General features: G+C 44.5%; 1 protein-coding gene across 1 annotated transcript; it reads right to left on the bottom strand.

The window, feature by feature from the left end:
* Positions 1–1843: 1843 nt before the first annotated feature.
* On the bottom strand, positions 1844–15226 carry alg5 (ALG5 dolichyl-phosphate beta-glucosyltransferase). Its single transcript, XM_036968000.2, has 10 exons — positions 15057–15226; positions 14617–14785; positions 13620–13666; positions 11079–11147; positions 10772–10864; positions 10261–10374; positions 6862–6921; positions 6490–6641; positions 5273–5358; positions 1844–2828 (listed from the first exon to the last, which is right to left on the bottom strand). Exons 1-10 carry the CDS (start codon positions 15117–15119, stop codon positions 2713–2715), a joined length of 969 nt encoding a protein of 322 aa, XP_036823895.1. The 5' UTR covers positions 15120–15226; the 3' UTR covers positions 1844–2712.
* Between the last annotated feature and the right edge of the window lie 34 nt (positions 15227–15260).

Genomic DNA, 15260 nt, shown 5'->3' with positions numbered 1-15260 from the left:
TAATATGGGTTGCTGTGGGAACCAGAGTTAATATGGGTTGCTGTGGGAACCAGTTAATATGGGTTGCTATGAGAACCAGAGTTAATATGGGTTGGCTATGGGAACCAGAGTTAATGTGGGTTGCTATGAGAACCAGAGTTAATATGGGTTGGCTATGGGAACCAGAGTTAATATGGGTTGCTATGGGAACCAGAGTTAATATGGGTTGCTATGAGAACCAGAGTTAATATGGGTTGCTGCGGGAACCAGTTAATATGGGCTGCTATGGGTACCAGAGTTGATATGGGTTGCTGTGGGAACCAGTTAATATGGGTTGCTGTGGGAACCAGAGTTAATATGGGTTGCTGTGGGAACCAGAGTTAATATGGGTTGTTGTGGGAACCAGAGTTAATATGGGTTGCTATGGGAACCAGAGTTAATATGGGCTGCTGTGGGAACCAAAGTTAATATGGGTTGCTGTGGGAACCAGAGTTCATATGGGTTGCTATGAGAACCAGAGTTAATATGGGTTGGCTATGGGAACCAGAGTTAATGTGGGTTACTATGAGAACCAGAGTTAATATGGGTTGGCTATGGGAACCAGAGTTAATATGGGTTGCTATGGGAACCAGAGTTAATATGGGTTGCTGTGGGAACCAAAGTTAATATGGGTTGCTGTGGGAACCAGAGTTAATATGGGTTGCTGTGGGAACCAGAGTTAATATGGGTTGCTGTGGGAACCAGAGTTAATATGGGCTGCTGTGGGAACCAAAGTTAATATGGGTTGCTGTGGGAACCAGAGTTAATATGGGTTGCTGTGGGAACCAGAGTTAATATGGGTTGCTATGAGAACCAGAGTTAATATGGGTTGGCTATGGGAACCAGAGTTAATGTGGGTTGCTATGAGAACCAGTGTTAATATGGGTTGGCTATGGGAACCAGAGTTAATATGGGTTGCTATGAGAACCAGAGTTAATATGGGTTGGCTATGGGAACCAGAGTTAATATGGGTTGCTATGAGAACCAGAGTTAATATGGGTTGGCTATGGGAACCAGAGTTAATATGGGTTGCTGTGGGAACCAGAGTTAATATGGGTTGCTGTGGGAACCAGAGTTAATATGGGTTGCTGTGGGAACCAGAGTTAATATGGGTTGCTGTGGGAACCAGAGTTAATATTGGTTGCTGTGGGAACCAGAGTTAATATGGGTTGCTGTGGGAACCAGAGTTAATATGGGTTGCTGTAGGAACCAGAGTTAATATGGGTTGCTGTGGGAACCAGTTAATACATCTGAATGCATCATCCAAATGTCTGTAACAATGTGGAAAGATCACTGAAAGAAGTGGCTTGCACTTCCCAAATGGCACCCCACTACTCCCTTTCTAGTGCACTTTGACCAGGGCCCATAGTACTGTGGTAAAAAGGTAGTGCATTATATAGGGAATAAGATGCCAACATGGGACACAATCTGAGAGAAGAAGTGTTCTCCTCTAGGTGCAGGTCTAGGATCAGTTCCCTCTCCCCCAATCGTTAAGACAGGGAAATGTTAAACTGACCCAAGATCAGAGGAAACTTCACCTTAGACCATTACAGGGTTGGTACCCCCTCCACAATATGGTGATTATTGTAATAACAATTGTAGAGAATTCCAAGGGCAGCCCTGGACGAGACTCAAAAATGGGCACAGCAACTGTCAACCCAACACCTTACCCATAATGCAAAGAGATCCTAACCCCTTGACAAGTTGTTGGGTTAAGGTCGCTACGATATTTATAAGAATTATATTTTGCATTTAATTTATTCTTAGCCACATTACCAGTTACAACATGTGATAATAATTAACATGAAAAAAAAAACATCAATCATTAGAGCTGATTTTCATTTAATTTGTTTCAGTCCATCCTTCTACATTACAGACATACATATACAACCAATTAACCCTCATTGAAAATGACACCTTCCATTTTACCTAACCAAAATCATGATCCATTTGATCCCTCAGTCAACATTCCTCTTCATCCACCCAAACAGTTTGACAGAAATGTAAAAAAAAAATGAGTAACATGGTACACGGATTGATCATGTGGTGCGTGTATCTGAAACCGTGGCAACGGCATGTGCATGTTACCACGGACACCACAAACCCTTTTTCAGGTGAAGGAAAGAAACGAGTATTCTGAACCTGGCAATAGACCGACAATCATCTAAAGATTTCTCAGCCAATGGCCATGTTCGAAAGAGAACATAGCCCTCCCATTGACACATTTTTTTTTAAACCTTTAACTAGTCAAGTCAGTTAAGAACAAATTCTTATTTTCAATGACGGCCTAGGAACAGTGGGTTACCTGCCTGTTCAGGGGCAGAACGACCTTGTCAGCTCGGGGATTTGAACTTGCAACCTTTCGGTTACTTGTCCAAAGCTCTAACCACTAGGCTACCCTGCCGCCACCAAAATCTCAATAGTCTAAAAATAGCTTCCCCTCCTCAATCTGCAGAGGACGTTAAAGAGCTGAACAGGTGAAAACAAACTCCCAGTAGGCATCCTCTTCAATGCTTTCACCTGGCCTGCTAGTTCAGATCAGTGCAGCTGAAGGGGAGGACACAAGGAGAGCAAGCCACATCAGACTATTGAGCCGCAGCCCACAACTGAGTTCACGGTAATCCCGTCCAACGAGGAAGTTCATCTGTCCAATCGGAGGGCTGTCTCATTGTGCGAGGGCTGATGTGATTGGCTCTAGTCGGTCTTGCGAGGGCTTTCCAGTCTCCAGGCACCGGTGATGTAACGCAGGCGGATGAACACCAGGTCTCGACCCATCTGTAGCCAGCTCCACACTGGCACCAGCTTGGACCCTACAACAACACATAACACATTAAGGGCTGTATCCAGGTTGAACACTTTGCCTCATGCTTAAGAAGAACAGCCCTTAGCTGTGGTATATTGGTCATATATCCCACCCCCTCGGGCCTTATAGCTTCCTTATACCCCACCCCCTCGGGCCTTATACCCCACCCCCTCGGGCCTTATACCCCACCCCCTCGGGCCTTATACCCCACCCCCTCGGGCCTTATAGCTTCATTATACCACATAACCAGCTTATAACACCTCAAGCCAGCAGGCAGCCTAGCGGTTAAGATGGGTTATAACCTTATAACACATAACAGCAGGTCTCTACTCATCATTAGCCAGCTCCAAACTGCCACCAGCTTTTTAACCAGTTACGATAATGTCACTAGGTAGAAACCACTACCATATTAGTTAACCAGTAGCCCACGACTGGAAACATCCGAGACACTAAAACACATCCAATCTACTTACGTATTTCTCTCATTTTAAAATGACAGTACAGTGAAGAGTCGGGAGACTGGTTAACAGTGAGGGGGGGGGGTGGATCCGAGGCTCGAACCCCGGTCACCGTGGGGGCATGTTTGGTCTGGGTGTTACCTCTGCACTCCAGAACTGTACAGCACATTGCTGTGAGAAAGTCATGTTTCAGGCCTACGTGAATAAAATCAAACGACCCAAACAGCCCAGACAGGTTTGATTAGGTTAAAACTCGAAGCTACAGTACGTAAGACTGAATTGGACACTACTGATTATCCACCTTAAAAAACTCACCTCCCTCAGTCCAGTTGTGTGTGTGTGTATTAGGGTTGAATAGCGGTAACCGGGTTACTGAGATTTCCCCACACAAACCCGCTCCCCTTTCCCGGGATAAATAACTGTGAGAAACCGGTCAATTCTAATAAATGATTTATATGAGCAGCATGCCGTGAAACAGAACTGTTAAATTAAAACGCCATGTCTAAAATCTGTCTTCTCTACGGGTCATGGCCTAATCTCTGCTATCTGCATGATCAATCATCAACACTCAGGGTGAGGATAGACAGGCACTCAGGGTGAGGATAGACAGGCACTCAGGGTGAGGATAGACAGGCACTCAGGGTGAGGATAGACAGCACATTTCAGTATGAATGCATCATCTCGTCATGTTAAACATTTTGTTGTTGTTGTGAATGATGGGTTATGCATGGGCTAAGCTAAGCTTCGAACTTATAGCCTCGGCCTCTTGTGCAATACACACCTGAGCTCCCACTGGGCCCTCTCCTTCGTGTTCCTAGACTAGACTAGAACAGCTTGCTGGACATTTCTTATACTCATAGACTATTGGAAGAGGGACGCAAGTTCTTGTTTGCCGAATGTTGAATACAGCAGCCAATAGAACTCACGGCCACAGGCCAGGTAGTTTGTAAGAAGAGTGAACGTGTGATGGCATTAGGCTATGTAACAGGTATTTGTTAAAACTCCTATGCCGTTCAATCTTCGTGAAGAGGAGTGATCGCCGTCTGCATCTCATTCGAGTCCAAATATTATTCAAGGATGTCATTGGAATGATGAAGATGAGGACGACGAAACAGTTGAAAGCAAGGAAAGAATGAAGCAACGAGAGAAAGAGGAGGTAGCTAATAGCATTATGGGAAATATTATGAAAAAGATATGAGTCAGCCTACTAATTAAATATATTAAAAAAATAAATAAAATAGGCCCTATTATATTTCAAAATTAAAATCAAATTCGCCACGTCCGGTACCAGAATCACGTTCTCTCCCAGCTTCCTGGTTTGAATGAGAAGCGTAATTCCAGTCTATATAATACAGTATAATTCAATACAGTACAATAATACAGTTTACACTCAAAAACGTTAGCCTATTGGAGCTAGTTTCATTCATTTACCCAAGAGGCTATATGTATGTATTGGATAACAGCACAATTATTTAGGCTTTTATGGGCTTGTGATCATTAAATATCTTTAATGTAGGGATCATTAAATATCTTTAATGTTCTGGATAATCAAATATCTTTAATGTTATGGATAATCAAATATCTTTAATGTAGGGATCATTAAATATCTTTAATGTTATGGATAATCAAATATCTTTAATGTTCTGGATAATCAAATATCTTTAATGTTCTGGATAATCAAATATCTTTAATGTTATGGATAATCAAATATCTTTAATGTTATGGATAATCAAATATCTTTAATGTAGGGATAATCAGAGTCGGGTAGCATCAGGTTAGAATGTTCATGCTGATCAAAGCTCTAATAAAATCTAGACAGTTATCTGCTTTAGAATGACAATCCCGGTTTTGTCGGGAAATACAGGATTAACCGGGAGAAAAGTTACATCTTCTCGGGATGCAACATTTTTAAAATACCGGGGAAATATTCAACGCTAGGGTGTATGTTTAAGTGTGAGAGACTCACCCATCTCAGTCTAGTTGACAGACTTACCTTCTATCTCAGTCCAGTTGACGGCCACCTCGGCTATGGGTATCTTAAAGCACTGAGCGATATACAGCAGCTCCACGTCAAAGGCCCTGTGGAACAGTAGAACATTCTAGTTACAATGTTTTTACAACGACGACGACAACAACAACAACAACGGCCCTGTGGAACAGTACAACATTCTAGTTACAATGTTTTTACAACGACGACAACAACAACAACAACGGCCCTGTGGAACAGTACAACATTCTAGTTACAATGTTTTTACAACGACGACAACAACAACAACAAAGGCCCTGTGGAACAGTACAACATTCTAGTTACAATGTTTTTACAACGACAACAACAACAACAACAAAGGCCCTGTGGAACAGTACAACATTCTAGTTACAATGTTTTTACAACGACAACAACAACAACAACAAAGGCCCTGTGGAACAGTACAACATTCTAGTTACAATGTTTTTACAACGACGACGACAACAACAACAACAACGGCCCTGTGGAACAGTACAACATTCTAGTTACAATGTTTTTACAACGACGACGACAACAACAACAAAGGCCCTGTGGAACAGTACAACATTCTAGTTAATGTTTTTACAACGACGACAACGACAACAACAACAAAGGCCCTGTGGAACAGTATCACACCATATTCAGTGCTAGTCCTTGACTAGTAAACTTTTGTTTTCCGTCATGATCAAGTTGTTTAGAGAGACTATACCAGCGCACCGTTCATTCAAAGTGTAGTTATTGGAAGTACAGATTGTGTTGCTAATGGTCTCGTCCAGAGAGAGTGACCGTACCATTGCTCCATTCAAATTCAAGTTGTAGTTATTGTTAGTGGTCTCGTAAAATGAGAGACCGTACCACTGCGCCAGAGACAAGGTCTTGCACTTTCCCCATACATTTTCTTGTTTAAATTAAGCCATCTAATTACTATGTAATAACCATCATTCACAACTTGCAAATATAATGTGAGGTCAAATTTGCTCCTTCAGATAAGTTTTTGAAGGGGTTAGAATAGAACTACAACTACCCCGTTATTATAGAATTTCTTATAGCAGGTAAACGTTGGTATAAGAAAGAGAGAGACCTTACTATCGCTCCACGTGCAGGGAGGATAATTATTTTAACTAAGTAGAATACAATACGAGGTAAACACCAATACATTTTGGTATTGGGTGAGCGGTTAAGTTAGCGTTTGGGGGGGACCTTACCATCGCTCCACATGTAGGGAGGAAAAGGTTTTGAGGGCGGCCTCACGGGTGAAGAGCTTGAAGCCACACTGTGTGTCCTTGATGCCTCGCACACAGAAAAACCAAACCAGGAAGTGGAACCCATACATCAGGAACGTACGGAACATGGACCGCTACCATGGAAACACAAACAAAACAAATCAATCTACAAGACCTTGGTGTGTTGTTTTTTTTGGGGCATCTATGCATTTCATCACAGGGTTACTTAGGTGAGAGAGTGGGTGAGTGAGTGAGAGAGAGAGATGGGAGAAAGAGAGAGAGAGAGATGGGTGAAAGAGAGAGAGAGAGATGGGAGAAAGAGAGAGAGAGAAATGGGAGAAAGAGAGAGTGTACCGAAGCGACTGCCTCCTCCTCCAGGTGTGCTCTGGACCCACAGGATATAGCCATGTTCTCCTGTAACACACAAGCTTTTCGTTATTTAACCGGGAGATATACAGAAAGTCCCATTGAAATCAAATCAACATTTTATTAGTCACATACACATGTTTAGCAGATGTTATTGCAGGTGTAGCTAAATGCTTGTGTTCCTAGCTCCAGCAGTGCAGTAATATCTAACAATTCACAACAATACACACAAATCTAAAAGTAAAAGAATGGAATTAAGAAATATATAAAGATTAGGATGAGCAACGTCAGAGTAGCATTGACTAAAATACAGTAGAATAGAATACAGTATATACATATGAGATGGGTAAAGCAGTATGTAAACATTATTAAAGTGACCAGTGATTCCATGTCTATGTATATAGGGCAGCAGCCTCTAAGGTGCAGGGTTGAGTAACCAGTGATTCCATGTCTATGTATATGGGGCAGCAGCCTCTAAGGTGCAGGGTTGAGTAACCAGTGATTCCATATCTATGTACGTAGAGCAGCAGTCTCTAAGGTGCAGGGTTGAGTAACCGGGTGGAAGCCGCCCAATGATGGCTGTTTAACAGTCTGAAGGCCTTGAGATAGAAGCTGTTTTTCAGTCTCTCGGTCCCAGCTTTGATGCACCTGATCTTTTTGGCTTGTTTCCTGTGACATTGGGTACTGTAGGTGTCATGGAGGTCAGGCAGTGTGCCCCCAGTGATGTTTTGGGATGACCGTACCACCCTATGGAGAGCCCTGCGGTTGAGGACGGTGCAGTTGCCGTACCAGGCGGTGATACAGCCCGACAGGATGCTCTCAATTGTGCATCTGTAAAAGTTTGTGAGGGTCTTAGGTGCCAAGCAGAATTTCTTTAGCGTCCTGAGGTTGAAGAGGCGCAGATTGTCAATGATGTGTACGCCAAGAAACTTGAAGCTTTTCACCTTCTCCACTGCGGTCCTGTTAATGTAGATAGGGGCGTGCCCCCTCTGCTGTTTCCTGAAGTCTACGATCAGCTCCTTCATTTTGTTGACGTTGAGGGAGAGGTAATTTTCCTGGCACCACTCTGCCAGGGCCCTCACCTCCTCCCTGTAGGCTGTCTCGTCATCATTGGTAATCAGGCCTTCTACTGTTGTGTCGTCTGCAAACTTGATGATTGAGTTGGAGGGGTGCGTGGCCACGCAGTCATGGGTGAACAGGGAGTACAGGAAAGGGCTGAGCACACACCCTTGTGGGGCCCCTGTGTTGAGGATAAGCAAAGAAAAGGTGTTATTTCCTAACTTGACCACCTAGGGGTGGCCCGTCAGGAAGTCCAGGACCCAGTTGCAGAGGGTGGGGTTCAGACCCAAGGCCCCAAGCTAAATGATGAGCCTGGATAGTACTATGGTGTTGAAGGCTGATCTGTAGTCAATGAACAACATTCTTATATAGGGATTCGTCTTGTCCAGATGGGATAGGGCAGTATGCAGTGCGTCTGTGGATCTATTGGGGCGGTAAGCAAATTGAAGGGTGTCAGGTAAGGTAGAGGTGATATGATCCTTAACTTGCCTCTCAAAACACTTCATGATGACAGAAGGGAGTGCTACGGGGCGATAGTAATTTAGTTCAGTTACCTTTCGCTTTCTTGGGTACAGGAACAATGGTGGGTATCTTGAAGCATGTGGGGACAGTAGACTGGGATAGGGAGAGATTGAATATTTCCGTAAACACTTCAGCCACTCCAGGAATCGACTAGGGATGCAGTCTGGACAGGCAGCATTGCGAGGGTTAACATGCTTAAATGTCTTACTCACGTCGGCCACGGAAAATGACAGCCCACAGTCTTTGGTAGCAGGCTGCGTCGGTGGCATTGTGTTATTCTCAAAGCGGGCGAAGAAGGTGTTTAGCTTGTCCGGGAGCAACACGTCGGTGTCCGTGACGTGGCTGGTTTTCCTTTGTAATCCGCGAATGAAGTCAATAGACCAGAGCAAGCTTCCGCTTCAGTTAGCCAGCTTCAGCTTCAGTTAGCCAGATTCAGCTAGCCAGCTTCAGCTTCAGTTAGCCAGATTCAGCTAGCCAGCTTCTGATTCAGTTTGACAGCTTCCGCTTCAGTTAGCCAGATTCAGCTAGCCAGCTTCCGCTTCCGTTAGCCAGCTTCTGCTTCAGTTAGCAAGCTTCCGCTTCAGTTTGACAGCTTCCACTTCAGTTAGCCAGCTTCCGCTTCAGTTAGCCAGCTTCCGCTTTCCGCTTCAGTTAACCAGCTTCCGCTAGACAGCTTCCGCTTCAGTTTGACATTCGAGCTCAGGCTTCATCCGTACTACGACAGTAGATATTGCTTGCTACGTCTGCCATTAATTCTAGCAGACTTGGAACTGAGCGTGCATGTCACACATGGCTAGTTGAACACCAAACTCTTTATTGAGACAATGCCGAAACATCAATCCACGGACGTGTCAGTAGCCACATTTTCATTTGTGCCAAAAAGTTATCTTGCAAATTCAGCAGGTTATTACTTTGCCCGTCGCAAATTTCAAAATACAATCTCGTTGTAAAACGTAGTTGGGAAAGCAGATGCTGTCCTTAGTAAAATGTGATAGTTATTTTTTATTATTCGACCCATTTTTTCTCCCCAATTTCAATCTTGTCTCATCGCTGCAATTCCCCAACAGGGTCACGAGACAAAGGTCAAGTCACACTGCCTCTGAAACCCGCCAAACCAGGCTTCCTAACACCACGCTTAACCCGGAAGCCTCTCGCATCAATGTGTCGGAGGAAACCTGCACGCTAGAGCGCGGTGAGCTAAGTAAAGCCCCCCCCCCCCCCCCCGGCCAAACTCTCCCCTAACCCGGACGACGCTCAGCCAATTGTGCGCCGCCCTATGGGACTCCCGATCACGGCCAGTTGTGATACAGCCTGGGATCGAACCCGGGTCTGTAGCGACGCCTCTGGCACTGAGATGCCTTAGATGGTTGCACCACGTGATTGGTATTTTAACGTTATAATTTCTTTACACATAAAAAACATTTGATGAATAAAACATGTGAATCAGTCATCTTGACGATGATAATATCTCTGTGAGAGGGAGGGAATCTGATTTCATTGGTCCTCAACTTGTGGCTCAGACACTTCATTCAGGATAAACGGAGTTAGCCCCGAGTCAATCAGCACCCAGAGCAGGTTCATTCTGAAGGATTCGTTGCCATAGAAACGTCCCTGGCTAAAAGATGAGCCACTTTCATGGTACAGGGTTATCCTGAGTTGAACTCAAGAGTTGACCAAAGCTACCTGGCTAACTCGTCAAACCTGATTGGTAGAACAGGACTCTGGTCAAAACAGAAACATTAGATAGCCTAGTCAGGGAAATGACGTTTATATTCTAGACAACAAAGCTAGAATCATAACACCCACTGGTTTGATGTTTACGTCATGGAGGCCGGCCTCCACCTTCTCCACGTCTGCAAACTTAGTGGCTCCGTCCGCGTCCGCCATCAATATCAGCTTCCCTCTGGAACTCAGAGTACCCTGACACACACACACACACACACACACACACACACACACACACGCACGCACGCACGCGCACGCAGACACACGCGCATGCAGACACACGCACGCACGCAGACACACACAGACACACACACAGACACACACACGCACACACACACGCACACACACACGAACACGCAGACAAACACATAATTCTAAGTTGAATGTGACAGTTGTGATGAATGGCGTTCTGTCCAGTACGGAGTTACTACATTCAAGATTATAACCTTATTTTAAATGTGGCAGTGAGCAGAGATATAGAATTAAATATATGTATATTGTGTATCTCTAAATTTACAAGCAGAGCTCTCACCATCACACCGTGTGTGTGTGTGTGTGCGTGCGTGCGTGTGTGTGTGTGTGCGTGTCTCACCATCCTGACGGCCCCTCCTTTCCCTCGGTTTTTCACCAGGGTCAGGACTCTGACTTTGTCTGCGCCATACTTTCTGGTGTACCGCAAGGCAACCTGGGAAGGACAACGCCAATACGTACACTTTACTATTTTACCTATACATGTCCTGGTGTCCTGTGAGGCACCCTGGGAAGACATTCTTCAAACCCTGGAAAACGGGGTCCGATTCTAACATTTTATATGGAGGAACAATATTTCTGAAAGACAAATAGCTGTCAACAACAACAACAACAGTGTTTATAACAGATCGTCAACACCACAGCGATACCTCTGTTGTTTGGTCACTGCTGCCGTCGTCCACCACAATGACCTCATAGGTAAACAACGGCTGCTGTTTCTGTAGGGAGAGAGAGATTTCCTATTACACTGTGACAAATACTCAGACTAAGATAATATTTATTTCACAAAGTTATAATTCAATAACAAAGAATTTGAAACTATAAAAAAAATCAGAAAAAATCTAATATTTATTAGGTGAAAAGCCAAAATGTGCAGTTTTGGCAGCCAAATATGTGCCACAACCTGAGGGACAGCGAGTGAAAAGTGCAATGTAATGTCCATAATATTTCCCATCTTGTTTTGTTTTGTCTTTCATACCAGGTCATGTGTCTTCTCAGTCATGTTGACACTGGTCTACTACCAGGTCATGTGTCTTCTCAGTCATGTTGACACTGGTCTACTACCAGGTCATGTGTCTTCTCAGTCATGTTGACACTGGTCTACTACCAGGTCATGTGTCTTCTCAGTCATGTTGACACTGGTCTACTACCAGGTCATGTGTCTTCTCAGTCATGTTGACACTGGTCTACTACCAGGTCATGTATCTTCTCAGTCATGTTGACACTGGTCTACTACCAGGTCATGTGTCTTCTCAGTCATGTTGACACTGGTCTACTACCAGGTCATGTGTCTTCTCAGTCATGTTGACACTGGTCTACTACCAGGTCATGTGTCTTCTCAGTCATGTTGACACTGGTCTACTACCAGGTCATGTGTCTTCTCAGTCATGTTGACACTGGTCTACTACCAGGTCATGTGTCTTCTCAGTCATGTTGACACTGGTCTACTACCAGGTCATGTGTCTTCTCAGTCAGGTTGACACTGGTCTACTACCAGGTCATGTGTCTTCTCAGTCAGGTTGACACTGGTCTACTACCAGGTCATGTGTCTTCTCAGTCATGTTGACACTGGTCCACTACCATTGCTTTAATGTATTGTTGTTCTCATTAATATTGCTGTTGTAGTTGTTGTTGTTGTTAATGGTAATCCCATGTCCACTACTACTATTGTTATTGCTGTTGGTCCCAACATTTTTATTTATATATTTTTTCCTTTATGTATACTTTGACAATGTAAGTAATAATGAACTTGCCATGTCAATAAAGTCAATTTTATTGAATTGAGAGAGAGAGAGAGAGACAGGAGAGAGAGAAGGAGAGAGAGAGACAGGAGAGAGAGAGAGACAGGAGAGAGAGAGAGGGAGAGAGACAGGAGAGAGAGAGACAGGAGAGAGAGAGAGAGAGACAGGAGAGAGAGAGAGAGAGAGGAGAGAGAGAGAGAGAGAGGAGAGAGAGAGAGAGAGAGGAGAGAGAGAGAGAGAGAGAGGAGAGAGAGAGAGGAGAGAGAGAGGAGAGAGAGAGAGGAGAGAGAGACAGAGAGAGAGACAGAGAGAGAGACAGGAGAGAGAGACAGAAACAGGAAAGAGAGAGAGACAGGAGAGAGAGAGAGAGAGAGAGACAGGAGAGAGAGAGAGAGAGAGAGAGAGACAGGAGAGTTAGAGAGACAGGAGAGAGAGAGAGACAGAGAGAGAGAGACACAGGAGAGAGAGAGACAGGAGAGAGAGAGAGACAGGAGAGAGAGAGAGACAGGAGAGAGAGAGAGACAGGAGAGAGAGAGGAGAGAGAGACAGAGAGAGAGAGAGACAGAGAGACAGAGACACGAGAGAGAGAGAGAGAGACAGGAGAGAGAGAGAGAGGAGAGAGAGAGAGAGAGGAGAGAGAGAGAGAGAGAGGAGAGAGAGAGAGAGAGGAGAGAGAGAGAGGAGAGAGAGAGGAGAGAGAGAGAGAGGAGAGAGAGAGGAGAGAGAGAGAGACAGGAGAGAGAGAGAGAGACAGGGGAGAGAGAGAGAGACAGGGGAGAGAGAGAGAGAGACACAGAGAGAGAGACAGACAGGAGAGAGAGAGAGACAGGAGAGAGAGAGAGAGACAGACAGACAGAGACAGGAGAGAGAGAGACAACGAGAAAACAATATGATTTATGATATGATATATTTGATGTTCTTTTTCTAATATATTCTTTGTTTTGATCGTATTAATATGTATTATTTTAGTCACATTAAATATAATCTGTCTCTGGATTATTTTAGTCGGTTAACATCAAGTATTTCAGAGAGTGTTTGCAGTCTGCAATTTCATAAAGGAAAACTAACTAAACTAACTAAAGAGGGGATGGGTCAACCACCAACACATTAATTGTAAATCATTACTGCCATCTGGTGGCTACTTTGAACAATGACAGAATAATGATTTTCACCGCTGGTTGTTGACTTCACAATGTGAACAGTTTAGAGCCGTAACTCATTATTAATTTATCAACTAAAAAGGCTGTGTTTACACAGGCAGCCAAATTCTAATATTTTTTCCACTAATTGTTTTTTTTCACCAATCACATCAGATCTTTTTTTTACCAGAGATCTTTTTCTGAGCTGATCCGATTGGTCAAAAGACTAATTAGGAACAAAATCCTGCACACACTGTCCCTCCATGATCATATTTTGCTTTCATTCCTAACAGTGGGAGTGGCCACTCACCTGTCTGTTCTCCAGGTATCCCATAGCTTCCTCCATCATCACAGGCACTGCAACCGCAAAATACATATACCAGGTCACACATATGTAGTCTACGGCTGCGTTTACACAGGCAGCCCAATTCTGATATTTGGCTCAATTGAAATAGCTGATCTGAATGGTCAAAATACTAATTATTAGTGATAAATTAGCAGTATTGGGCTGCCTGTGTGAACGCAGTCTGTCCCAGGTATAAATAGGGGAAAAAAAGCCTCGAAGCCAAGATTGACGCTAGTCACTAGCTGCAAGGCAATGAAAGCTGTTATTGCAAGTTGTTATTACAATCTGTTGTTACAGTCTGTTGTTACAGTCTGTTGTTACAGTCTGTTGTTACAGTCTGTTGTTACAGTCTGTTGTTACAGTCTGTTGTTACAAGGCTAGCGCTGAATATGATCCTACTGTCTCATCCACCTTTAACTCCTAAGAGGAAACATGTTCAGGGGAAATGCGTGTGTGTATGCCTCTGTCTGCCCACCCACTTCTAGCCCCTCGTTGTGAGCAGGCACTACCAGAGAGCTTTCTGTCTATCTGTCTGCCCACCCACCCACTTCTAGTCCCTCGTTGTGAGCAGGCACTACCAGAGAGCTTTCTGTCTATCTGTCTGCCCACCCACCCACTTCTAGTCCCTCGTTGTGAGCAGGCACTACCAGAGAGCTTTCTGTCTATCTGTCTGCCCACCCACCCACTTCTAGCCCCTCGTTGTGAGCAGGCACTACCAGAGAGCTTTCTGTCTATCTGTCTGCCCACCCACCCACTTCTAGCCCCTCGTTGTGAGCAGGCACTACCAGAGAGCTTTCTGTCTATCTGTTTGCCCACCCACCCACTTCTAACCCCTCATGGTGAGCAGGCACTACCAGAGAGCTTTCTGTCTATCTGTCTGCCCACCCACTTCTAGCCCCTCGTGGTGAGCAGGCACTACCAGAGAGCTTTCTGTCTATCTATCTGCCCGTCTGTGACTCACTTCGTAGCTCCTCATTATAGGCAGGCACTATTACAGACAGCTCCAGGGAGCTGGGGTCATGAAGGCTGGGGAAGGGCTCCTTCTCTCCAGTCGCGGTCGGGAACAACGTCTCCTTCTCATGGCGTTTCAGGTCCACCATCCCGGCAGTCAGGTGGGCTACCAGCAGCACCTGTCAAATTCAATCACAACAGAGTTAAGAATCAGGTTCTAGATTGTTCTGTCTGTCCGTTTTGGTTCCGTTGATTCTATATTCTTGTCAATATGTAAACAAAGACATTTAGGCATATTACATAGTATTCAGAGCTATGATTGATTGACTGGATGCACACAGAAGTGCCCTCTCACTCATTCTGACAGCTCAGTAACCTGAACGACAAGACTTTGACATACACACCATCCATTACCTGTTAGACAAATACTGTAGCAAGTGTACCACTTACCACGATCAAAGCAGCCACTGCCAATCCAACCAGACAGTGAATTATTTCACATAGACAATCCATTCTCCCATTCCCTGTAGCATAGACAAACACCTGCAGTAAGGAGAGAGTGGCTAGCTACCGTGGCTAGTTAGCCTGCTAAATAACTTAACTGTACTGTTCCGTGGCGAATATCTCTGACAAACACTCTTCGGAGGAGAAGGA

This window comes from Oncorhynchus mykiss, chromosome 29, assembly GCF_057628025.1.
Source record: "Oncorhynchus mykiss isolate SJ-2025 chromosome 29, ASM5762802v1, whole genome shotgun sequence".
NCBI lineage: Eukaryota > Metazoa > Chordata > Actinopteri > Salmoniformes > Salmonidae > Oncorhynchus > Oncorhynchus mykiss.
Note: the sequence above shows the minus strand (reverse complement) of the source record. Positions and strands in the feature narration are given on the sequence as shown.

What these genes read in the sequence shown, in the direction of transcription:
- alg5 (XM_036968000.2), bottom strand. Translation starts at nt 15,119, where the DNA reads ATGGATTGTCTATGTGAAATAATTCACTGTCTGGTTGGATTGGCAGTG. An exon ending in CAGTGGCTGCTTTGATCGTG is followed by an intron (nt 14,786 to 15,056) that starts GTAAGTGGTACA and finishes TGAATTTGACAG; the next exon opens with GTGCTGCTGGTAGCCCACCT. An exon ending in ATGACGTAAACATCAAACCA is followed by an intron (nt 6,922 to 10,260) that starts GTGGGTGTTATG and finishes TGTGTGTTACAG; the next exon opens with GAGAACATGGCTATATCCTG.